This window comes from Prionailurus bengalensis, chromosome C1 (assembly GCF_016509475.1).
Source record: "Prionailurus bengalensis isolate Pbe53 chromosome C1, Fcat_Pben_1.1_paternal_pri, whole genome shotgun sequence".
In the NCBI taxonomy this organism is placed as follows: Eukaryota; Metazoa; Chordata; class Mammalia; order Carnivora; family Felidae; genus Prionailurus; species Prionailurus bengalensis.
In genome coordinates, this window is record NC_057345.1 from 190,778,317 (window position 1) to 190,804,672 (window position 26,356).

General features: G+C 39.4%; 1 protein-coding gene across 1 annotated transcript; it reads left to right on the forward strand.

Annotated features, from left to right (window-relative positions):
* The first annotated feature begins 1,432 nt into the window (after nt 1-1,432).
* On the forward strand, nt 1,433-23,085 carry ICOS (inducible T cell costimulator). The gene is made up of 5 exons (XM_043577600.1): nt 1,433-1,555; nt 17,534-17,872; nt 18,934-19,040; nt 20,006-20,090; nt 22,303-23,085. Exons 1-5 carry the CDS (start codon nt 1,498-1,500, stop codon nt 22,341-22,343), a joined length of 630 nt encoding a protein of 209 aa, XP_043433535.1. The 5' UTR covers nt 1,433-1,497; the 3' UTR covers nt 22,344-23,085.
* Nucleotides 23,086-26,356: the final 3,271 nt, after the last annotated feature.

The window sequence follows — 26,356 nt, forward strand, 5'->3', positions numbered from 1 at the left end:
ACTCTGAGCCAGACTCTCCGAATCCTAGCACTGCCACTTCCTATCTGACTTGTGCCGGTACTTTATAACTCTGTGCCTCAGTTTTTCTCATCTGTAAAATGGCAGATTAGTAGTCCCCATCTCACAGAAGGATTAGGAGGATTAAATGAACTAATACACGTATAAAACATAATATAGGGGCGCCTGGGTGACTCACTTAGTTAAGCACCTAACTCTTGATTTCAGCTCAGGTCTTGATCTCATGGTTCGTGAAATCAAGCCCTGCATCAGGCTCTGCACTGTTGGGATACTCTCTTTCTCCCTCTGCCCCTTCCCCCTGCTTGTGCTTTCTCTCTCTCTCAAAATAAACAAACATTAAAAACACATAATATAAACACACATACATAAATAATCCAGATTAATGTAATGTTAGCTATATTCTATGTTTTATACATATTACATCTGTATTATTTTACATTTAGTTTTGTACATGTTTTGTGTTAAGAGAAGTATTCCATATAAACACTTACATACGTAAAAATCTCCTTATTTATACAATAGTTATTATTGTTGTTGTTATTGTCTGTTCTATCTCCCCACGGGGATGGAGAGACTACGGGTGGGCTTTTCAACTTTCTTGCTTTCATTTGGGGCTATCGATACAGAATTTCTGGTTTCTACAGACTGCTGTAATATGCAGAGCAGGGTTTAAGTTGGATTAACATGTGATCCATCATTTGGGGAATTACAATCTACAGTGAATGTGATATAAGTATTTGTCAGACCCTTCTGTCGCTCCTCTTCCAGATATATCTTCTATTTCAATTTCTGTAATAATTTCCTTTATTATTTGTCGTGTTTCAAAGGCTTTCTATCTCTGGAGCAAATAACACAAGACAGAAAGGTGTCAAAAAATAGGCTATTTATCATGTGGCTATTTTCACATCCTGTTATCCCTAATAACTATTTTTAAAAAAATTTTTTTTAACGTTTATTTATTTTTGAGACAGGGAGAGACAGAGCATGAACAGGGGAGGGGCAGAGAGAGAGGGAGACACAGAATCTGAAACAGGCTCCAGGCTCTGAGCAGTCAGCACAGAGCCCAACGCGGGGCTCGAACTCACGGACCGCGAGATCACGACCTGAGCCGAAGTGGGACGCTTAACCGACCGAGCCACCCAGGCGCCCCGCCTAATAACTATTGATCAGTGGAGTAGGGTGGTTCTGAGAATAAGCATGGCCTCTGTCTCTGGTTTTATTGGAGCCAGGATGAGGGGAAAGTCTGTTCTCAAAATTATCAGCAATCCATGGATTAAGCTGAACCCCATAAGCAGCAATGCCTCTCAAATAGCCATTGACATCAATCGAGAGAGACACCTCCTTGCCTTGATGGTAAGTGTGACACTACATAAACCCTCACAAAACCCACTTCCTTTCCAGCAAATAGAAAACAGTTGAGAACATGAATTCACTGTCAGCTTTGAACACCGGGGAGGATTGTATCTGTTTCTGGCAAACATGAAGTTAGACCTCTGCTATTTCCTTCTCTTCTGCTTTCAAGTTGAAGTCCTAACAGGTAAGTGGCCCATTTAATATTTCTCATTAAGTTATGATTCAAATGAACATGAAGAGAAACCAAAGGTAGGAAAAGTCAGGCGCCAAATAGAAGGGGTTTCTGTTTGTTTTTTGTGTTTTTGTGTTGTGTTGTGTTGTTTTTGTTTTGAAAGCAGCAACAATTACAGAAGAGCCCCAAGCACTTGGGCTCAGGGTGTCTGTGGCGGTGCAGCTGCTGAGAGCGTGGAGTTTGTACCGCTTCCTTTGATATTGTGTTTTAAGATGAAGAAAAAGGTTTCATCCGACCATTAAAATTTTAAATTACCTGCTTGGAGTTACCTGTGAGTGGATCAAGTCGAAGAGTGGCTTACTGTTCTCAGAGAAAGATGAAAGGCAAAATGACTTGTGTCAACTGAATGAAAATAAAATAGTCTTGGCATTTGGACTGGGAATTCTTTTTGAAGGAGGAAATAAAATGGAAGGGCTTTGGAAAAAAAAAAAAAAGGATTTTGATTTTCATCTTATCTGGGTGATCTTGTGTCAGATATGCCACAGGCTGCCACAGAGGTTTTATTTGACGCTAAGTGTCAGGGTCCCTCGAAAAGGCCAAGGAGTAGTGGATGATGTAAAAAGACTCCCTAGCCTCTGGAGACATTAAGGAAAAACAAGCGACCATTCTGAAGTCCTCAATTCTCTCTCTTAGATGGCGTATGTCAGACTGTTTGAACGATTTAAATAATGCTACCTACAACTAAATTAATAAACGGGTTTCTGCTTTTAACTTGGTACATTTTTGTAATACTTTTATCCTTCACTCTGATCCATGTTCTTGAGGTTGGCAAAAGCAAAGTGAAATGACATTAAGTTGGAAAGTTCTATGAACACTGAAAGTGAAAGCAGAAATTTAGTAGGTATAATCTTATCTAGCTAGACATAAATTTTGCAGTTGTACAAAGAAATAGATTTTACTTTTCTCTCCAAAAAACTAAAAAGCAAAAGCGGATTGGTCAAATGTTTCATCCTGTGGTAGTTCAAGGTGGCCCAAATGCTCTTAAGTAACGAGGACTGAGGAGTGAACGATCAAAGTCTACTTACAAGTTCCAAAGCCAGCTTGGGACTACTTGCTTGTTTTTAAGGCCTTTTCCACAACCCAGTGAAATCTTTTATTGAACAACAAATGAATAGCTTTGGAATGGATATTTATCCATTCATTCATTCACTCATCTATTCATTCATGCAGCATCAAGCACTTGCCAGGCAGGAGGTACTGTGCAAGCTGCTGTTGAACAATGATGAGCAAACCCTTATCATCAGCCCCTGCTCTCATGACGCTAACTGAATGACTGAGACGTTAATCCAGTAATCCCATGAATTAGTGATCACTATAGCCAGAATTCAGAGGATGTCACAAAGAATCCTCTCTAGACTGAGTAGATACGGAGGTGGAGTTTGGAAGCGATATTCAAGTCTTTTCTGTGGACGTGGCACTTGAATTAAGATTGGAAGGATAAGAATAAATGGGGAGGATCGTATGAGAGTGAGGAAGAAGGTTCCATACCAGGAAAAGAAGAAGTGCAAAGGAGCTGTAGCAACAGGAAATGAATTAAGGTCAGGAAACTGGAAGAAGGTAGATGTGCCTGAAGGAGAGGGGTTTGGGAAGGTATAAGATGATGCTGGAAAGGAGAGCAGAGAGCGGACCATTGAGACTATATGGGCCGTTTAAAGAATTTTGGATTTTTTCCAAGAACATTGGCTCAAGTCGTTGAAAGGTTTGTTCTGCCCAAATGAACCCCAGTATGTTAAACCCACTTGGGCCCTTAGAGTTGTTGATAATGTGCTTATTATCAGTCTGATACTTGAATTAATAATCGTGTTATTTCTATGGAAGGATGAATCCAACCTAGGTAGAGTTATTTCGAGTTGTTAGACTAAGCTGGTAAAGAGATTGTGCTTCTAGAACGATGTTCATCTTAAGCTCTAGTGGAATAATACCAGAATTCACTCTTACCACACAGAACACTATGCCATGTGACAAGCCATTTTTGGTTTGACAGGCGGCAAAACAGGCGTGAATGACTAAATGGAGATTCTAAGTTGCTAACAGTCTCCATGTTCAAAATTCCATCACGCTGCATATATCTAGCACCAAACGGTTCTTAAGAGCCTAAAAGAAGTATGCCAAGCACTTGCAGGTCTTTTCTTTTGGCATATTTTTAATCCTCCCAACTAAGTAGGCTCTCTCATCCCACAAAAAGGGGGAGTATCTTATCTTCAGGCGATGTTTGAAGAATCTCAGACCAGGAAAGGCTGAGTGATTTGTTACATAGTAATTAGTGGCAGAACCAAGATTACAACACAAAATATACCTGACTCCAGATTTCACATTCTTTCCTCATTGTGTTGAAGTAGCAAGAGCTATAACAAATTTTAAAAGGAGAGAAATTCTCAGGTTTGCATTTGGTTGATGAGTTAATAGGTTGGAAACCTTGGTGATTTCTAGTCTTTAAAAAAATATTTTTTTAATATTTATTTTTGAGAAAGAGAGAAAGAGACAGAGAGAGAGACAGAATACGAGCCGGGGAGGGGCAGAAAGAGAAGAAGACACAGAATTCCAAACAGACTCCAGGCTCCGAGCTGTCAGCACAGAGCCTGAGGTGGGGCTCGAACCCATGAACCGCAAGATCATGACCTGGGCCAAAGTTGGACGCTCCACCGACGGAACCACCCAGGTGCCCCAGTGATTTCTAGTCTTAACCATTGATCTCAGTGTAAAATTTAACAAAGTCATCATCTTGTGACTCTGGAGTAATAGGAAGCTCCTTGTTGTAAAAGGGTCTGGAAAAAACGTGAACCTCTACCTGGGTTTGGAAGACCCTCTTTCTACACCTTATGGGCAGTGAGAACCATGTGGGTGACCTTATGAATTCTGATTTCAGAAAGACCACTCTGAAAGCAGCGTGGATGCTGTACCTGAGTGGGAATGATGGATGTGAGATGGTGCCTAATAAATGTGCATGTCTCACGATGTGTTCTGGGAAGTGGCTGGGAGGATAACCCTCAGGTGCAAGTTGAGCCTTGCTGTTGATTCCAAAGCATCCAATCTGTGACCCCTGAATTCCATCACCTCAGGAAAAACAGCCCTTTGCTGCCTGCAGATGGGCTCCCCCCTGAGATTAGAGAGAAGCCTGCTGATCCGAGCTGACCTTCAGCCCCTCCCACAACCCCCTCAAGTAGTCATGTTGGAGTGTTAAAAACCCAGATTGTTGACTTTTTTCCCCATTGATGAATTCAGGCCATTCCCAGTCAGTGTGATGAGCCTGAAAATCTGATACACTTGATTTTATCCCTTCATTGTCGTGTTTATTTCTATTTCTTTTCCTTTGCTGTTGTATCCTTTTAACTAAGTTTCTTTTAACTTCCTTCTTTGCTTCTGTAATTTGGAAGGTTCACTAAAGTTCTTAACTGAGTAGTCATTATGTTTAGAGCATCTTGAGTGCCTATTATTGGATTAAAATAATGACAATGGCCTTGCCTGATGTGCTGACTCCACACTCCCCACTGATCTGAGAATTCCTGAAGGTTCTTCCCGTCCCACTCTCACGCTGTCCAGTTAGCACAACCCCGCCCCAATCTTGGGCTTTGAAATAATAATTGCAGATCATTGCCAGGTTTCCTCTTACAGTATTTCTTGTCTGTTTTAAGGATCTCTTCTTCACACTTCCTTCACCTATTTTCAGTGCCAGCACCCCTCTTGCCATCTGCTCCTGTCTTGTGATCTCTGTTTTGATACAGTGATTAGAAGACTTCTATCATTTTCTGCAGATACCTCGAACTCTGTGAATTCCAGCACGGGTAAAGAAGTCTTTCTTTAACTCTGATGGGTGACCAGTATCTTTTCTGGGAATAGGATTCCTGGACTGAAGTCTTTTCTCTGAATTCTCTGTGGACCCCCATCCACTGTCCGCTGGCTTCTAGGGTTACAGGTGAACAGTTCCATGCTACTCTGATTCTCGCTCATTTGTAAGTAACTTTAAAAAAATCTCTAGGATCTTGTATGCTATTTATTTCAATATTGGAATTCAGGAATTCTGCCAGGGCATGCCTAGCTCTGAGTATTTTCATTAATATCGCTTGGGACTGAGTGAGCCTTTTCAATCTGTAGACTTGAGGGTTTTGTTTTGTTTTTTTGTTTTTTTTAAATTTTCAGGGCTATTTTTCTCCCCATAGTTTAATCATATCTTTGTCTTTTTCTTTTCTTTCTAGGAATATCTATTATTCTCATGTACGATCTTGAGTGCCGTGTTTTTTCAGCCATAGTGAACACAGTGGCTTTCCTAATTTCTCATTGTTATTGGCAACCCCCTCAGATGAAGTGGAATAGCATAGTTTTTTTTTTTTTTTAATTTTTTTTTCAACATTTATTTATTTTTGGGACAGAGAGAGACAGAGCATGAACGAGGGAGGGGCAGAGAGAGAGGGAGACACAGAATCGGAAACAGGCTCCAGGCTCTGAGCCATCAGCCCAGAGCCCGACGTGGGGCTCGAACTCACGGACCGCGAGATCGTGACCTGGCTGAAGTCGGACGCTCAACCAACTGCGCCACCCAGGCGCCCCAGAATAGCATAGTTTTTAAATTGCTAACAGCATATTCCCATTTCTTGGTAGAAACAGAATGTAGGTGTGTAGACAGGGCCTGATTCTCATTTTGGTTTTGCTCACTGTAAGGTGTATAAACTTGTTTGACTTAAAAAAAAATGGCCTCAATATTCGCAGTTGTAAACTGAGCAAAATCCACAACTTATGCTACCTTCCTAGCTTAAGGATAGGAAATTTCTATGCAAAAGGATTTATTAAACTTTGTAAATAAAAATCATCTGTAGCCTTTTAATACCCAAGGAAAGGGCCACATTTACTCATTAAAGGCTCGTCTGTGCTATTGCTATTCTAATAAATTGAGTCCTTCAAATGGCACTTTTTGGTCATCCTAAGTAAAATAGGACCTTTGGCATTTGAAGACTTCTTATGAAAATTCAAAACTAGGGGCACCTGGGTGGCTCAGGTGGTTAAGCATCTGACTTTGGCTCAGGTCATGATCTTGCAGTTCGTGAGTTCAAGCCCCACATTGGGCTCTGTGTTGCCAGTTCAGAGCCCTCTGAGCCTGCAGCCTGCTTCTTTGTCTCCCTCTCTCTTTGCCCCTCCCCTGTTCTCTCTCTCAAAATCTGAACATTAAAAAATTAAAAAAAATTCAAAACTATATTTTAGAAAGTAGAACTTAAGTATTTAGAAAGTATACAACACAAATGAAAACTGTTAGTCAAAACATGATTTTTTTCATTGCTTTAGCCTGTAAGGTTGATCAAAACAGACCAAGATTTCCAAGTTTAAAGAGAGTCAGTTGTTGGGGATATGGTCCTCCTCTGGGTCACGTATAACATATTGATGCCTGTTTCTACTTTGTGTGAGACAACGCTAAGAAAAATCGAGTTGACTCTAGGGACAGTGACAGACTCACGAATTTTGGATCTGTCAACCACTAGTTCTGATAGTAGCTTTTGTTTGTCGGAGCTGTGTTGACATAGGCATGGCACTTTCAACAAGCAATTAGAGATCATTTTAATATAGCTGTTTTGAATTTGAGAAATCAAACTTTTTACAGCCAACGTTTATATTTTCCTAGGACTCATCACCAAAATGCCCATTCATGGAAAACAACAACAAACAAATCCTCTAGTTCACTCACAAGAAAAGTTGTGTCTATGTTGTACTATGTCTAAAACAAAAATCTCCCATTATTTCCTGTTTGTACCTGTTGAATGATAATGAAAGTTTGTATGTGTGAATCCATGTTTTTACATGTCTACAGGCAGAGAAGTTACAGAATAAAAGAAGTTTGTCAGAGCAAAGAGCTAGACTTTGTTGCAGATTCAAATACACAGGGTAGCTCATAGCTTAACACGTGGTTGTTGAATGAGCATATCTAAAGAAATGTGTTCAGCACAAAGTAATTTTATATCTAAGAAATTATTTTAGGTATTTTTGGTATATAACTTTTTAAATCACAGAATACATATGTGGCATCAATGTAAATAGTACTTAAAGTACTTGGGATGATAATATACCCAATACATCTGGAAGGAAAAGAAATATCCAAACATAACTTCCCAATCAAGTTTAATGTTAAAAGCTTCTTTTTTTGTTTCTTTTTTTTTTTTTTTTCAGCAAGTCTCTTTAGCTCCTGGGCTTCAGGTTCTGTGGCATTAGGGGCTTGGACTAGATTACTGGACTAAGAGGCTCCTTAAGAATGCGGGCTCTGGTCTCAGATTGTCTAGGTTCATATTATGGTTCCACCACATATTGGCTCAATAACTTTGGGCCAGTGATTCAAGCCTCTGTTTCCTCAAAATATGAAAGTTTCCTTAAAATAGAAAATCCAACATAAAAGACTGTTATGAACATCAAATTATGTATTGCATGTAATGCATTTAACAGTATTCAAGAAACTCTCAATGCTTATAAATTGTTGTTGTATTATTATTTGGAAACTTTTGAAAGCTGAAATATTTATTTAACTTCCAGACCTATTAGGCTTCAGAGAATTGGCCAGGTAGCATTCAGTTTGAGTCTTTGTCTTTGGACTGGGAAACAAGTATTCTCCAGTAAACAGAATCTCTTGCTCTGCTTTTCTCGTTCTTCTCCTCAGTCCATTGCAGGACATTTGCCAAACATGCTCAGCCTCCATATTTTTCTATGCATTCATTTATTTTATTGAGCTTATAAAATGTTCTAGCTCTTTGGATGGTTTAGGTGACCATACTACGGTTCTTATCCTTGTGAAGCTCATGGTTAAATGAGGAAGACAGACAAAATAATTATGATCTAAGATGATATGCATTGTAAATACGTTGGTGTAAACAAAGTATTATTGAGAGCATAGAGATAGGTGTCTTTGTCTGGGGTCTCAGGGACCAATTTAAAATGGTTCTTAAAGAATGCATGGGGGTTTCTAAGAAGACAAAGAAGTACCGGGATATTCTAGTTTATGGGAATAGTTTAAGGATGTGAGAAGAACGGCCAAAAATTTAGTATAGGTGGACCATATATGGTCCACAGATTGTGAAAAGAGCTGGTGTCATGCTAAGAAAATTGATTTTTTACCTCATAAGTAACAATATCATAGAGACTTTAGGCTGGGGAGTGAAATGCTTTTTAGGAACACAAATTTGGAAGCAGCATGGAGGATGGATTTGGAAACGGAGAGACTGCTGCTGAGGCCAGTCAAGAAGCTTCCACAGAGGAGGGAAGACACAAAAATGCCTTGGATTGGCAACAGAAATAGAGAAAAGCAACTGAATTCAAGAGATATCCTTGAGCTAAAGTCAACGGGACTTAGTGGCCAATTGGATCAGGAGAACCAGAGAGAGGGAGGTATGAGGAAGGGGGTCAGACTAGTGACTCCCTTAAATGACAAGGTTTGGGTTTGGGAGTGAATACTGAGTTCAGGTTGGAAATGTTATTCTTGATCTATCAGAGGAAACCAGATAGAGATGTTGAAAGGAAACTGGTGATAAAGGACTGGAGCCAAGGGAAGGGGTGGCTGAGATAAAGGTGAGTGTTACTAGAGTAGAGAGGAGAGCTGGAGCCTTCAGTGTAACAAGCTCACCCAGCCAATTCCTTGTCTATGTGCCCAAAGGAGGGATGGGAAGTAATGTGGATATTCTTGGGTGCCAATAAAATTCTTTCTCCCTCCCCTTCTGTGTAAGAGACGTGGGCTCATTTAATCTCATGTAATTTCCCTGGTGGGGCAATTTTAAATCACTGACAATGAATTAACTAGGAAAGTAACTTGTTTGCAACTTAACTATTACTTCATGAATATTGCGACAAAACTTTATAGCATATTTGATATTCTTCTGTTTTTATGAAGAAAGTTTTTACTAGAAGAAAATCATTTTTCCATATTTTTCTTATTCTGTAATAGGATACACACTTTAGAGGACCAAGGGTTGTTTTATCCCCCCAACAAATTTCCTTGGAGAGTAAAAACAATACACATATTTGTGTGCGTGTGCGCGCACATATACACACACACGCACGCGCTCTTTTGGCTTTTTGATTTTCTCCTCACTTCTTCACATCTTTTGTCTTTGTTAGGAAGTTAGATCAAATTGGGTTTATTTTGTTTATCCTCCCTACTCACTTCAATCACTTCTTTGGAGTATGGATGCCTTTGAATAGTAATGTAAGTATAGAAATGATGCGTGTATAAAAATATGTAATCAGGATTCTAAAAGTTTTAGCCAGTAGACTCGTAAAAAATGACAATACTTTAAAGGTGAAAAAAAGTGGTAAACGCACGCTTTTTTAAATGCCAACATTTCTTAGTAAAAGATAAAATGTAACAAACCCTAAATAAACGCTGCAGTTTTTAGGACTTCACCTCTTATGTCACACTCATGTGCCGTGCTAAGCTAAAGTTTATTGTTTGATTACAGAAAACATGTTTAATAAGCACTATCAATAATTGCATACTCAGGAGATCTTATCTTTCTATCGCTCTGAGACCTTTGTGGAGGTTTGTGGTTAGAAGTCTGAGTTAAGGAGAATAAAATAAAATTACTGTTTTGTCTCACACCCCCTGCAGTTGTGTGGGTTTTCTAAAGTGTTTTTGCCAAAAGATTTCAACAGGGGATAATACAACTGCTTACAAGGAGTCCTAGCAGGATGGGTTCCAGTAAGGCCATCTTATACTATAGAAATGGAATGGTTTAGATATTTTTAAAAAAAACAACAACGTACAAAAACTCTTCTGAGCCACAGTACAATTCTCAGGAGAATGATCTTTTCTTCTGATTTGTTTTTTTTTTAACAACCTCCACAGTTCCCACACCCAGGGGATACCAATGTTCTTATCCCTTAAATAACTTGAAAACCTAAAGAAATCACCTAGTATAAGGACCGTGATTTTACTCTTGGAAACATTAGTCCACTGATGTCAAGAGTAAAGTTATCACAATCATAGTTAGCAGCAGTTAACAGGTTTGAACCTCTATTGGGAAGGTTGTACCCTTTAGACATGGTAGTCTATGTGATTAAGAAGACACAATACCTGCTCTCCAGAGTACTTATAATCCAGGAGTACTAACAAGGAAACAGATATGGTAGCAAAACAAAAACTAATACTTAATATTTAGATTTTAAGACCCATTACTCGGAGTCAAGAGGACATATTTCTATTGTGTTTTAAATAATGTATTAAGTGCTGAAAGATATAGCATGGTGTTTTATCCTAAGTCACTAACATGCTGTAGTTATGAAACATCTGAGTGTATTAGAAGAATCATTGGTCCAGGGGCCCCTGTCTTGGCCATACATTGGGCAATTTTAAAGACTGTGCACTCTGGAGGATCTAAATAATCAACCAGGTTTAAACTTGTCCTCTCCTCTGTAGAGAATCATCAATCATCTAAACAAGTCTTTATGAACCTAGTAGATATTTAAAGAGAAAGAATCTGTTTCTTTAGAGCTCAGAGAGAATTTTCTTTAGAATCTGACATTCCATTTCAGGAGATACCCTTCATGCTTGATTATACATTTGCATGTACTTGCTTCTAGAAGAAAGACAACATGGCATAGCTAATCATGAGATCATGTTCCAGCATGGAACATGCTATGGAATCCTGGGCAAGATACTCACTTTTCTGCCCCAAGTCTAGCTTGATAAATGTAAATATAAAATGAAAGGCTTAACTGGATCATTTCTGAGAGTCCTTTTGGTTCTTACATTGTATATTCTATTCATCGCCCCAGATTTATAACATCACCGAAATCTACATATTCATTAGTTCATCTCTGTGTCTAATAAATATTTATTATGACTTACTACATACTATAGATGCTATTGTAGATAGTTGGGATGGATTGGTGAAGGAGATCAAGAAGGTACCTAATTTTAAATAGTGGGGTAAACCTGATGTAACAGTGGGGTAGCCAGACAATAAATAAGTAAATAAATAAACCAGATTATTTCAGGCAATGATAAATATTTTCTCTCAGTAATAGGACAGAAATGACTTGGGGGTGTACTTTGGATTGAGTGGTCAGTGGTCGCTAAAGAAGTAGTAGTTATGTGAAGACTGGAGAGAACATTCTAGATGAAAAACCAACAAATTCGAAGCCCAGGGGACCAGCTTCTTATATTTGAGGAATAGAAAGAAGAGCAGTATGACTGCAGCGTAGTGAGTGACTGGTATAAAATGGTGTTGGAGAGCTACGTAGGTCATGCAGGTCATGGAAACTAGGCTGAGGAGTTGAATTTAATTCTAAGTGAGATTTATATTTCATAAGCAGGGCAATGACACAATCTGCGAATGTTAGAAGATCATTATGGCTTCCCTGAAGGGAATAGATGGTAAAAGGGCAGAAGTGAGAGCAGCAAGTTAGGAGACTCTTGCAGTCCTAAAGAGAGATGATATGGTTTGGCCCAGTTGAAGTTTAGATGCAGGAGCAGTGGATAGACTCAACCAGACATAAAACAGAAGTACAGGAAGTTAGGCCTTCTTCCCGTAGATAGACTTTAACATGCTCCTGTAAGCTCAGTCTGTAGTGATCACTGTCTCGCTTCATGTGGTTGCCTGCTTCCATTACCCGCCCCTTGGTTGTTGCTAGTGGCACTTCAACCGTAGATTAAACCCAGAATCTTTTCTGCACCCAAGAAGTTGTATTCCCTGTGGACAAATAATCTAACCTGTCTGCGTCTTCAGAAAGAATTGGACTTGTATAATTTCTAAGTTTACCAGGTCTAATTGTTTATGATGCTGAGTGGGAGTTGAACCATGTTACAAGAAACACAATTGTGAAGGAGAAGGTATTTTGGGGAGTCTGAAACATAGACAGACAGCGTCTATGAGAACTTAGATGGAGATGATATGTTAGGGAGGAAGGTGAGGAACTTATCAAAGACTGTGGGAAGGGAGATTTTGGAAGATGATTTTATAAGAAGTGGTATGTAAAAAAAAAAGTAAGCTGAGATAAAGGAAGAAAGAACAGAAGAAAGATTGGTGAGGGGAACTCTCACAATTTTTAACTTCTGGTACAGCAGAGGAACTGATCAAACAGATCTGACACTCAACCAAAATGAACACTGGCTATAAAAATCGATGTTATGACACCAGCACTCCCAGTTGAATATTAGATCTGGAGATGAGAAGATCCAGGAAGGGTGAAGAAAAGATTCTAGTTGTTTCTGCAGTTATAAGAAACCAATACATTCTGATTTTCCTTAAATTATCTGCCTACCCGCTAAATGCTTTAGCCATGGTTATAGGAATGATCTCCTTTTGATAGTGTTTTTTCACATGTCTCCAAAGGCTAAGGAGCATTTTTAATCAGGTACTGAAGCATATCTGTTCTACAAGTGCCAAAGTAATTATGAAGCACTTGATTAAGTGTCATACCTGCTTCTTTTAATTGAAAACATTCAAATTGCAGACTTAGAGTTGTCAAATGGTTTTCCAGACGAAAAGCTTAAGCATTGGTTATGTAGAAACATAAGTCAGGCTTCTTATCACTATCTTTAATAATAAAAAGCCCACCTAGATTAAATATGATAAAGTGAACAAGTCAGAGTGCCCAGAAGAAATGACACTTTGGAATCCCCAGCTACTCCTCTGATGTCAATGGCACACATCCTAGGCATTATCACTCAAGAAAAACTTAGGTAGTCTTCTTAGCCCTACCTAAACACTTTCACAGGCAAGGAAGATAGTCTCATTCAATTTATTTCTCCTGACCCCCCTGGAATATCCCAGTAAGATTCTGGAACAGAGAAGACTATTGGAACAACAAAGTAATAGCTTATCTTGCAATCTTCTTTGGATAGGTTTTGATCCTGGATCCCTAGTGAGTAAGTGTTGGAAAGAACTTGAAGATGTTTTGGTACTTCCTTATTTCACAGATGAAGAGACCAAAGTCAGAGGGGTACCAGAGTCACAGACTTGCTATGGCAAGGCCAGAATTTTCCTCTCATTTCCTTGGGAATCACTGTGTTGCATCTTCCACTACTCTGCACTGCTGATCATTACCTTTCATCTTGTGTTGGATTGTGGGTCATAGTGTGGGCATGGGGCAGAGAAGAGAAGCTTATGACAAAACATCTTCAGAAATACAAGATAGGGCATCTATGTCTATGTGTTTATATGGTGGCCACAGACACTTTGGCCCCAAGATCTCTGTGGTTTACTTGCTGCCATTCTAAAGTCCTGGGAAAATTTGCTCTGGAAATTTTTTTTTAATTTTTAAAATATTTAGTTTTGAGAGAAAGAGGGAGAGGGGAGGGGGGAGGGAGGGAGGGAGGGAGGGAGGGGGAGAGAGAGAGAGAGAGAGAGAGAGAGAGAGAGAGAGAGAGACAATGAATGAGCAGGTGAGGGGCAGAGAGAGGGAGACACAGAATCCAAAGTAGGTCCCAGGCTCCGAGCTGTCAGCACAGAGCCCGACATGGGGCTCAAACTTGCAAACCATGAGATCATGATCTGAGCCAAAGTTGGATGCTTAAATAACTGAGCCACCCCCCTCCCCCTTCCCCCACCGGTGCCCTGGACATTTCTAAAGAAACTGAGAACCAGCCCACTGATTTTATTCTCTGCAGGAGAATACAGAGTCCTAAACATCAGAACAATAGTCATGCAGCATAATTTATTTGCACATAAATAAGTCCCCAAGAAAATATCTTTCATTTTAATCTAATGTAAACTGCATATATATCCATGCTATCAGTTATTTCCTTTTGCCTTTTGCTTACATTGTTTCCTCTATTTTTAAAATGAAGACAAGCATTATTTTCCTTCTGTATAGTTACAAATTTTTGTTCTAGAACAAGACATCTATACAGAAGACTGAACATCAGTGCACAATAAATAATTATAAAGCATACTACCTTGCCTGCATAATCATCACATCTCAAGAAATAAAACACTGTCGGCACACAGAAGCCTTTCTACCCCCTGGGTTTTGCTTCCTGATCCAACATTTCCTTCCCTTTATGTAAAACCATTAGACTGAACTTTGTGATATCCATTTAGGTTATATTTTCTATTTAAAATTTTCTAAGTGTTTGTTTATTTTTGAGAGAGAGAGACAGAGAAGGAAACAGAGCATGAGCAGGGGAGGGGCAGAGAGAGAGGGAGACAGAATCCGAAGCAGGCTCCAGGCTCTGAGTTGTCAGCACAGAGCCCTACACGGGCTCGAACTCACGAACCAGGAGATTATGACGTGAGCAGAAGTTGGACACTTAACTGACTGAGCCACCCTGGCCCCCTGTTTCTATTTTCTTAGTCATTAGGCAAGAAATCACAACATGCATACTTCACTTACCAAAGTTTCTCATTATACATACCTTTACTATTTCACTTTGTTTTTTATTGTTGATGTTGAGACATCACCTGCCAGTCTAATAGTTCCTTCTCTGAGGGTAAAGTGTCTCTTTTCTATGGCTGCTTTTAGGATTTCCATTACGATGTATCTAGATGTGCACATTAAAAAAAAAATCTGCTAGGGATTTGTTGGGATTCTTGAATCTGGATGATGACTGCACTTCAAATAATTTTTCTAACCTAATTTTTTAGTTCATCAATTCTCTCTTTAGCTCTAATATGCTTTGAAAATATCCATGGAATTTTTAATCATAGTCTGGATTTTGCCAGTTTTATTTGATTCTTTTTCAAATTAGGTTTTTTGTTTGTTTCTTTTAGTTTCCTTTGCTTTGCAGAGGTTATTAGAAGTTTGTCTTTTACTGCCTTAAATGCAGTAAGCCCCGTTGTTTGTTTTGGGATCTGACTATTCAAATATAGGACTTTAAGGGGGCTTTGTTTCTGTAGTCCATTGTTTGTTTTGTTTCCTTGCATGTCTGATTAATTTTTTTGGTGTGCTTGTCATTGTTTTTAAATATTATTTGTGGATAGGATTTGAGGCCTACGATGTAAATCTTTGTTCCTAGAATAGTTGCATATTTACTCTCAATAGCCTAAGGGTAATAATGATCCAAAATGACCCTGAACAAAATTCAAGGATTTAGGTTTTCTGGACCATTGAAGTGATTTGAGCTGGTTTCCTTCTGGTTTAACCATAGTCCAAGAAGGGAACCGTTTGAGATCCCAATTTACTGAGGAGAGGATGGCCTTCTAGGTTTCTCACTTTGAAGATTCTGGGAGTTGAGGCATGAAAACAAAAATTTGAACCTGGGAGAACAGCAAACACTCAGAGTAAAAGCAACTTCTAAACTCTGCTCATCTCTCTGAGTTCTGGTTCTTCAGATTTAACCCACCAATTTCTTCTCTTTGCTAAACCTTCTTAAGCCTTTTAATAATATTTTTTAGACCTTTTGTTCAGCAATTTTGGTTGTTTGGGTGTGGGAATTTGTTGGAATCTGGGTGGTCATAACCAAAACACTAGAACACTTAGGCATATTTTCACAGTCAAATCTCCAAGTTGAAAATCTATCCCCTTGTAATATGGAATCTAAATTAAAGAGATCTAAATTAAAGCCTGTAGATATTAAGAAAAATAAGTAACTGTGCTAAATCTTAAATAAAATTAGGACAATTAGTGCAAGCAGAGTTGTGGCAGGTGAATCCACCTGCATCATGTTTAGTCATATCATAAATTAAAGTTCTTTCAGAAAGCAACATGGCAATACATAGCGCCATAACATGTTTAAACAGTTTGACTAGGTCATAAAAGCAAAGCGCTAAAAATCACCCTAATATTCAATGTTGGAATGCTTTAATAAATTATATATTAACATTATGTCCTAATATACATACAGTCATTAAAAAGGATGACTGTGACAACTATGTAAGAAATGGAACTTTTATGATATATCATTAAGTGACAATAGCAGAACACAAAGAAATATGTCTATAAAACAAGTGCATATCTGGAAGATAGAGGGGAAATATACACAGATAGTATGTCTATTTCACAATAGGGCTGGACAACTTTTTTTCCTTCAACATTTTTTTTACTTGCTATATTCTCTTTAAGAATAAAGACAGATTTCAAAACTTAAGCGAAAAACTTTCATGCTAATAATTTTCCCAATTTCAGTGAGAAACTCGTATAAAAAAAAAGGAAAAAGGAACAGAAGAGAACAGTTACTTATAACTCAGTAACTCAGAATCTACAACCAGACTATAACCATTTTGGCTCCTTCCTTGTGTGACCTCTGTGTAGGTTTCAAAAATACCCTTGGCTTCCTAGAAAGCTTAAAATGTATTGGAAAAAAAAAAAAAGAAAAAGAAATTGACAAAAATCTGGTGCCTTACCATTGTCATCAGACCTTGATTCAATTCTCAATGGATCAGATTCAGAGAAGACACATTTCTATCATTTGAAAATGATTCATCTGTTGTTTTACTCTCTGACAGGAGGGTATAGTGTAAATATATATTTATATGTAATTGTTCATTTTTTAGTTTAAGCTATTTTTCACTTTTTAAAGTTTTTTTGTAAGTTACATCATTCCCCAAATTTCATCCCAAATCTTCCTTTGTTTGACAAAGTGCTAATCCTCCTTCAATCTCAATTTTAAAAATCAAAAGGGCATTATTTGATTCTATAAACAAAATTAGAACCCAACCCCCCACCTTTATTGGAACAGTACTCCCTTCCTAGCATTAATTCAGATGTTTTACTACATATTTGTTTATCATCTGTCTCCAATATAAAAGCATAATCCGATAATATGGTGCCTGCCCTGTGTAAATATATTTTTTAATATATTACATATTATATGTTCATATGTAACAAGCAAATTTCTGGTCAGGTTATTTTCGAGGGCAGAGTTTTATTTGTTGTCCTGTTCTTTTGGTTGTGAAATTCTTTCATTTTGGTGCAATAGAGGTGACTTTATGAAGCGAAGAGATAAATTTTGTGCTCAAATACAACTAATAGAGTAACATCTTCATAAAACGTCACTTTTGCTTTGTTTTCTTCCCTTTTATCCAGGAGAAATCAATGATTCTGCCAAGTCCGAGATGTTTACCTTTCACGATGGAGGCATACAAATTTCATGCAAATTCAGTGAGATTGCCTTGCAATTTAAAATGAAGTTGCTAAAAGGGACGGAAGTACTCTGTGATCTCACTAAGACAAAAGAAAGTGGTAACACGGTGTCCATTAAGAATCTGAAATTCTGTCAAACTCAGTTATTCAATGACAGTGTCTCCTTTTTCCTGTATAATTTGGACAATTCTCATGCCAGCTATTACACCTGCGAACTGTCAATTTTTGATCCTCCTCCTTTTCAGAAGAAGAATATTAGCAGAGAATATTTGAATATTTATGGTAAGACACGGTTTTCATCTTTCAGACTTAAGAGTACGTTCCCATTTAACAGCTTTTCTCACTAATGAAAACAACTAAGCAAATGACTATTGTTTAAAGTTTATTTACTTATTTCATTTTGAGAGAGAGAGAAAGAGAATCCTAAGGAGGCTCCACACTGTCAGTGCAGAGCCTGACATGGGGCTCGAACTCACTAACTGTGAGATCATGACCTGAGTGAGCCAAAACCAAGAGTTGGATGTTTAACCCACTGAGCCACTCAGGTGCCCCTAAGCAAATAAGTATCGTTTGTGGAGCTCATTTTGGTGCAATTGATGGCAATAATTTATCATAAAAATATGCAAGGGATAATTTATTATTAATAATTAGTATTAATCAGTAATATGCAATTTGATCACGTAGACTATTGAGTTAGAAATAGGTTATGTTGGGGCGCCTGTATGGCTCAGTCGGTTAAGTGTTTGACTCTTGATTTTGGCTCAGGTCATGATCTCATAGTCCACCTTCTAGAGATTCTCTCTCTCCCTCTTCTGCCCCTCCTCCTCCCACTCTCTTTTTCCCTCTCCAAAAAACAAAAAAGAAAAGAAAAAAATAGGTCATGTTGTCTTTAAAACGCATAGGCCATTAAAAATCAGGAAAAAATTTAAGACAATTACCCAAATCTGTGGCCTAATGGCCATTGGCTCTAGTCATGTAAAACTTAAGGTTTTGGTTAGTGTTGGTTTTGTGGAATCAAGTGAGGGGATTGAAAGCCATAGTTTTGTACCATTACTTTTCCTACTTAGTCTTCTACAAAAATATAGACAGAAAAAGTCCTTCCTAGTCACCACATTTGTAATCATTTATGTGCATAGAATCTTTCAGGTTTTAGTTTTTAAATGCTTGCTGTAATACTGAGATGGTGTTATATACTGTGCATTGGATTCCATGATTGTAATGAAGGCAAACTGCATTTGATTAAATCACTTTTTTGAATTTGGTAAAAGAACTTGTGATTCGGCACCCAAAAAGGAGATTTGTTTCTCACAGTTTTTCCTTAACGTGTCTCCTTTCCAATCCAGAATCACAGATTTGCTGCCAGCTGAAGTTCTGGTTACCCATAGGGTGTTCAGCTTTTGTTGTAGTCTACATTTTTGGATGCGTATTTCTTTGTTGGCTTACAAAAAAGGTGAGCAATGTCTCTATTTTTCTCGCCTCTGCTTTCCTGAAGAATATCAGTAGTTATTTACTCAAAGCACCTACTGTTCTTGCCAGAGTGATTTGATTAACAGACATTTTCTTTTCCATAAGATAGGTCTACTAACTACTAACTTGGAACAGAAGCTTATTCTATAGCTGCTTCATTCTAAAAAAGGATTTGAGGGCTTATGGAAAGAGCTGTTATTATTATTATTCCAAAAAGATAAGGGAATTGGGGCCAAGAAAACATAAAAAGTCAGGATGAAGATTGAAACATAAAAATAGATGCTTCTGACTTCTGAGAATCATTAAATATGGGCTGCAAATTTGATTCTAAGTTTCCAGAGTCAGGACAAAGATGAAACAGTTTCGTTTCACTCAACTTGTCAGTTAAACAATCAGTGAGAAAGTCTTATAAGGTGTCAGTCTTAGCTGAGAAGTAAATGGCCAACTTCTTTCCATGGCTAAGTTGTTAGGACTGTTTTTGAAGAAGACCATAGAAAAACTAGGCAGAGAATTCAACAATGACAAAACAATCTCTCTGTGCTGGGGGGTGTTATTTCCAGTCTTTCATAATATAGGTTCTCAATGAGAGAACTTACACCATTCTGCATTTTACACAGATATCAGTGGCCAGACCATGGGTGTATCTGTGCCAGAATGGAATTCAAAAAGAGAGATAAAGAATAGAGTGAGATAGGGCTCGCTATCTAAATCTACAAAAGAAGGGAACAATAAAAACAACAATGAGGGAGGAAATTCAGCAGAAGGGTCTTTTTATTTAAAGCCCTTTTCATATTGGTCTCCTACTTAGCTGGAAGTCAGGAGCCTACACCACATGCTAACGCTTTTGTCGCATATCACTTCAACCAAGAACAGAAAACAGTGAAAAAAGACCAGGGATGGAGATGAGGAAGAGCAGCTGACAAACCATGTTTCTGACTTCTCTTTCAGAAGTATCGATCCAGTGGGCATGACCCTAACAGTGAATACATGTTTATGGCAGCAGTGAACACAGCCAAGAAACCTGGACTCACAGGTATGGCTCCATCGGGGGGTTTGGGTAGAGCAGAGTGTTCTTCACATTATGCTTGGAATTTTAATTTTTAATTTTATTTATTTTTAAAGTTTATTTATTTTGACAGAGACAGAGAGAGAGAGAGCAAGTGAGCATGTGTATGAACACAAATAGGGGAGGGGCAGAGAGAATCCCAACCAGGCTCTGCACTGTCAGCTCAGAGCCTGACGCGGGGCTCCATCCCATAGAACTATGAGATCATGACCTGAGCTGAAATCCAAGAGTCAGGTGTGCAACTGACTGAGCCACCCATGGGCCCTTAATTTCTTATTTTAAAGGAAGGCCAAATGTCTCTCTGGCCTCATTTTAGTCTTTTCTGTGGAAATTTGAATTTTTCACTTCAAGTTTATCCTTTTCTGCAGTACACTGCAGACAAACAATGTATTTGTAAACCACTATTAAAAAATAAACGAGCAAAGGATCCATAAAACCACTATTGTATCACCGCAGTTTTCTAATTGGTATTTCAAAAGCTAGCATGATTCTAAGTCTTCCTTGGTAAAAAGTTCTCTAATTCACCTGATAAGCAGTTATTGGAGATCAGTGAGGTACAAATTGTTGAGTAAGGAGCTGTGGGAGATGCAGGGGTATATGAAGGGTTTTGGACAGAGATTTGGAAGAGAGATCTGGGCTGGTGCTACCAGGGGAAGGAGGAGGAGCTGGTGAGGCTCTTGCTATTCTGGTGAAAAGAAGGTGGAGGGCGAGAGGGCCCGGATGGCTGCACAAGGCCAGTTAGGTGCGACCTTTGACTTTTCCCATTCAGAGCGAACACTGTCAGTTTGAGGGTCATCAAGCTGAGGAGCATCTAGAAAGTTTGAAGCATCCCTTGTGGAAAATTTATAAGTCTTATGCCTTTGAGGTTGCGACGAGAGGACATATGTGATGAGACAGAAGGCCCCGAAGTTCTGCCACCATTCAGTGGTAAAGGACTTGTGTAAAAAGGATGCAAACAGCACCTGTAATCATGGAATTAAAGCATGAGAAGGGATCTAAATGCTCCTTCAGTCTATCTCCTCATTTTTTGGATGAGAGAAGTTGATGCCCAGGGTGTTCAGTGACTCTTTTGGTTCCCTGGAGATTTCCCACCATAGCTTTGTCACTAACAAAGAGCATGCATTTCATTACTTGCCTATTAAAAAAAATCTTTTCGTTTAATCCCTGTGTGTGTTATAATGTGTCTGTTTTAGTTTGGATCCCTGAAAAAGCAGACCCCGAGACAGAGACTTGGGTAGAAGTAGTTTATTTAGAAGGTGACCCCAGGGAAAACGGATGAGCGAGCAGGGAGAGTAAGACAGGCAAGAAGGAAAAGCAAATGGAGATTGCACTACTGAGATCTCAGCTGGAGGCCACAGAACCTCTGAGGAGTGTACAGGTGTCTCCAAGAATTGTTCTTCTGAAGGATGGCAAGTGGGGTATTTATCCACTGGATCCCATCCCCACTGGGTTGGAGTTGCCTGTAGGGTCCACGAACTTTCCCTCATCCATCCTGGAGCCATGCTCTATGCTTGGCTCCCAAGTCTACAGAGAAATCCCTGAGACAGAAAGCAGAGTAATGCATGGTGGGACTCTTGTGCTAGAATGGACAGCATGTACAGAAGTGTCTACCCCGGCTGTGGCTGGGATCAGAGTCGGACTATTTCACATCCCACCTACGAACTGTAATCACTGAAAAAGGCCATAGTGTAAGCTTCTTGAAGGTAGGTGGGTCTCTCCTCTGTATTCTGAAAACAATATGCATACACAAGTTCAAGCAGAGCATGTCTCAGCACCTCTGTCAAGTATTTATTGCATGATTATGTAAGTAGTACCAGGCCACATGATCTGTGTTGGGTAGAGAGAGGGGAGACTCAATCAAGTCCTGGTCTTCACTCTGTAATGTCATTGGGAGAGCTGATGTGTTTACATAGAGGGTAGAATCATACGATAGTGTCAAAAGTCCTCAGTTGTGAAGTCGAGAGTTCAGGTCATGTTTATTACAGGAGTTAAGAGGAGGCTGGGTAAAACTTCACGGCAAATATGGAGCTGGTGCTGAGTCTTGAAGCATAGAGTTTGGATGGTGTGTGTGTCTGTGTGTGTGCATGTGTGTGTACAAGAGTCAGATGAAAGGGGCAAACTTGTTGAAGGGAATTGGAACAGAGTGCCTTTAAAAATGTTGTGCTACGTTTTGTTATAGGTGTGACTCATAATTTGGAACTTTGTGGCACCCAGGCATGAACCACGTGGGCCAGGTCCCCTCTGACTTGAAGCACAAGATTCCCACATCCCCTGGACCACAGAGAGTCAGACTTGATTTGAGTACATGCATCTTCTGCTGGTGTTCTGTTCAATCTGGACTAGTGACTATCGGTCAACAGGGGTTTTAAAAGGCTGCTTCGGTACTGTTGGGTTATCAAAAACACCCTCTTGCAACTAGTTTTACAGAAAGCCCAGCTCGTGTGTGCTCAACAAATAGACCTCACTGGGATGGAATTCCTATCTTCATATCTGCTTCTAGCAATGCACCAGCCAGGAGAACAAACACATCTCCAGATATTTTTAAAAGATGCCATGGGTACCGAATCTGCAAAGCAAATGGGCCGCCAACGGCCAGTATCTCTCTGCACTTCACCTATAGACTACCTCTTCTTCCTCTAGGGCTGAGCATTCCTTTTTAGCCACACAGTAGGGGAAGGTGCTTCAAAATTATAGCTATTTTATTTCTGAGGTATCAACATGTAATTGTACTATTATAATAGGTTAGTACACAGTACTCTTTTCCAACATCTGAACCCCAGTCCTCTATTCCCAAGAGTTTAGACGCCTTCTTCTGCCTTCAGTTTTCCTTTTTAAAATACTCTACATGACTACTTGACAGGCATTCTGTTAAAAAACAATTTTTTGTAATGTTTATTCACTCTTGAGAGAAAAAGAGCATGAGCGTGGAGGGGCAGAGAGAGAGGGAGACACAGAATCTGAAGCAGGCGCTAAGCTCTGTGTTGTCAGCACAGAGCCCTACACAGGGCTGGAACTCAGACCGTGAGATCATGACCTGAGCCAAAGTCGGCGCTTAACTGACTGAGCCACCCAGGTGCTCCGACAGACATTCTTGAGTAGGGAGCTTTATCTACATTTTCGCCCTCTGCTGCTCAATAAAACACATATTATATATATTTAATTGTAGCCCAATGAATATAATTTGCCTATATTTTCCCTACAAGAATATTTTTGTTCCAGAAAGACCTCTTATTTTCCCAAATTCAGTTAAAATGATTTACTTTGTTGACTTGTTTCTACCACATTAGTGGTAGAAAACATTGCCTAGAATCAGAAGTGACTTTATTGTATGAGTCTGTTTTCTATCATTATCTATGTTTTCATGGTGCTATTAATTCCAAGCGAGGCTGTTTCTATAGGTCATCTTAAAATTGCAAACAAACAAACCCACAAAACCGTCTTTCACTGCCCAACATTGTCCCGGGGGGTAGAGCCAATGATCCATTTAGTGGAAAGCTGTAGTTCCTGGAGGTCACTGACAGACTATAACCCAGATGACCTCCTGGCTTGACAGGTTGAAATGGCCCCATCAGCCTGGAGCAGCCATCCAGACCTGGGTGAAATTGCAAGGCTCGAGAGACTCCTGTGAGCCAAGGACAACCAGCTGCTCTTGCCCCCAGAAGCTGACGTCACCCTGGGGACCATGGTGAATCTGCCTGCATTTGTACCTCCAGGGTCTTGGAGGAGGCACAGATGTGCCAGGGAACATCAGCAGGATTCCTTCTCCTAGAAACTGGCCCTGGCCCTTCTAGATAGTCTTCCTTTGAATGCAATTTGGCTGGAAAGATTCTTAAATACATATAATATGTGATTGGTCTTAGCTGGAATATTTTCTCTGCTTCCTGTTTGCATGCCCAATGCTTCTGAAGCAGCCAATGTATGCGCAACAACATTTTTAACCTTAGGTAAAGTTGGGCTATTCAGTAGTTTTAAAATTGGTAGGTGCCTGTGTCTAGGTTACTTTAAAAGTGAGACCAGATATGTCATTACGCATACTTATATTCTTGTGAGCGTGCGTAATGATGGATACGTACAGTACAGTACTGCATTTGTAATTTGAATCAAGTTTGGTGGTGTTTTTCCAGCTGACTTGGACAACCTTGTTGGCTCTGCAGAGCTGTTCCCTGAGTTGTTTGCAGATTTGGGGGTGGGGGGTTGGCGTGGGGAGTACAGCCTTCATTGGGGTCCACCTGGCCTGGTTTCCATACTGTGCTCTAAAGCATCCTCATCTTCAGCACTGGACATTTCGAAGTGGATTATCAAATGATACAATTTCTATGAAATAAAGACTTGTTTTAAGAGGAGCGACTCATGAAATAGATTTTAGCAGTAGTAGGAAATTAAGGAATAAACATTTGATATTCAGCAACTGAAAATACTCAGAGTGTTTTCTTGGGGGAAGGAAACGGTTCCCTTAGGTGTAGCTAGCACTTGCAAATTTGACCTTATCTTTGAAGGTGGTTACACGGCTCGGAACAGTTGCTCATCATTTTTTTTTTTTTTTGTAAATATTGGAATAACCACAAACTTACATAAAAAAGTTGGAAGTACAGCAGAAGAACTCTTCTTTTCCTCATTAAGTTTCTAGCCTGATGCCCTATCACCTCTGGACATAAGTATTTTCTACAAACAAGAACACTCTTTTATCCAGAACCACAATGCAACCATCAACATCAGAAAATTAACACTGATACATGGCGGCCATCTCACCCTCAAGCTGTATTCGGGTTTGTCCAGGGGTCCTCCTAATGTATTTTATAGCAAAAGATTATGTTCACAATCCCTTTTTGTATTTGGTTGTCATGTCTTTGCAGTGTCTTTCAGTCTAGGCAGTTTCTCAGTCTAGACTTTCATGGCCCTGGCTCTTTTGAATATTACAAGCAGTTATTTTATAGAATGCCCCTTGCTTTGGGTCAGTCTGATGTTTCTTTCTTTTTAATTAAAAAAATTTTTGGGGCGCCTGGGTGGCGCAGTCGGTTAAGCATCCGACTTCAGCCAGGTCACGATCTCGCGGTCCGTGAGTTCGAGCCCCGCGTCGGGCTCTGGGCTGATGGCTCAGAGCCTGGATCCTGTTTCCGATTCTGTGTCTCCCTCTCTCTCTGCCCCTCCCCCGTTCATGCTCTGTCTCTCTCTGTCCCAAAAATAAATAAAAAACGTTGAAAAAAAACTTTTTTAAATGTTTATTTAGTTTTGAGAGATAGAGAGGGAGGGAGAGAGAGGGAGGGCCGGCACATGACAGGGGAGGGCCAGAGAGAAAAAGGGAGACACAGAATCCAAAGCAGGCTCCAGGCTCTGTGCTGTCAGCATAGAGTCCTATGCGGGGCTCAAACCCACGAGTTGTGAGATCATGACCTGAGCCAAAGTTAGATACCCAACCGACAGAGCCACCCAGGTGCCCCCGATGTTTCTTGATAATTAAAATCGGATTATCGACCTTTGGCAAAAAATAACCCCAAAGAGTTGCTGTGTTTCTTTTAACTGCATCCGGTCAGGTGGCTTACAATCTTGATTTGTTACATTACTGATAATGTTCATTTTGATCCCTTAATTAAGGTGGTGCCTGTCAAGCGTCTCAACTGTAAGATACTCTTTTCCTCTTTGTAAGTTAATAAGTAGTTTATGGGGAGGTGCTTTGAAAGCTTATAAATCTTCCTTTTCTTGTCAAATTTTCTATTTATTTATTCATTTTTTTTAATCTGTATGGTTTCTTGTTGTATTCAATGGGTAAACTTTTGTTACCATCATTTTATTTTGATGCTTAAACCGTCCCATTCTTGGCCAGAAAAAGCCTATTTAAACGCCTCTTGTGTCTTTCTACCACATCCTCATCATTCTTAGCACTTTTGTGCTTTGGGGCATGACAAGATACTCCAGGCCCAGCTAGTGTTTTCCCATCCCAGGGCTAGCATCAGCTGTGTCTCCAAAGAGCCCTTGTTTCTTTGAGTAGGCAATGGTTATTCGAAGCCAAGGTCTAGGCATTAGTAAATGCTCATGACTATTGGGATTTCACTGCTCCCAGGCCCTTCAGTGGACAGAACCATGATACAGATGCAAATATAAATGCAAATGTGTATGCGTATATATTTACATTTATTATTTGAGTATAGTTGACAATGTTACATTCGTTTCAGGTGTACAACATAGTGATTCAACAAGTTTATACATCATGCTATGCTCACTACAAGTGTAGCTAC

Coding starts and splice junctions, on each gene's coding strand:
- ICOS (XM_043577600.1), top strand. CDS start 1,498: ATGAAGTTAGACCTCTGCTATTTCCTTCTCTTCTGCTTTCAAGTTGAA. Junction 19,041..20,005: donor TTTGTTGGCTTACAAAAAAG/GTGAGCAATGTC, acceptor CTTCTCTTTCAG/AAGTATCGATCCAGTGGGCA. Junction 20,091..22,302: donor CAAGAAACCTGGACTCACAG/GTATGGCTCCAT, acceptor GTTTTGTTATAG/GTGTGACTCATAATTTGGAA.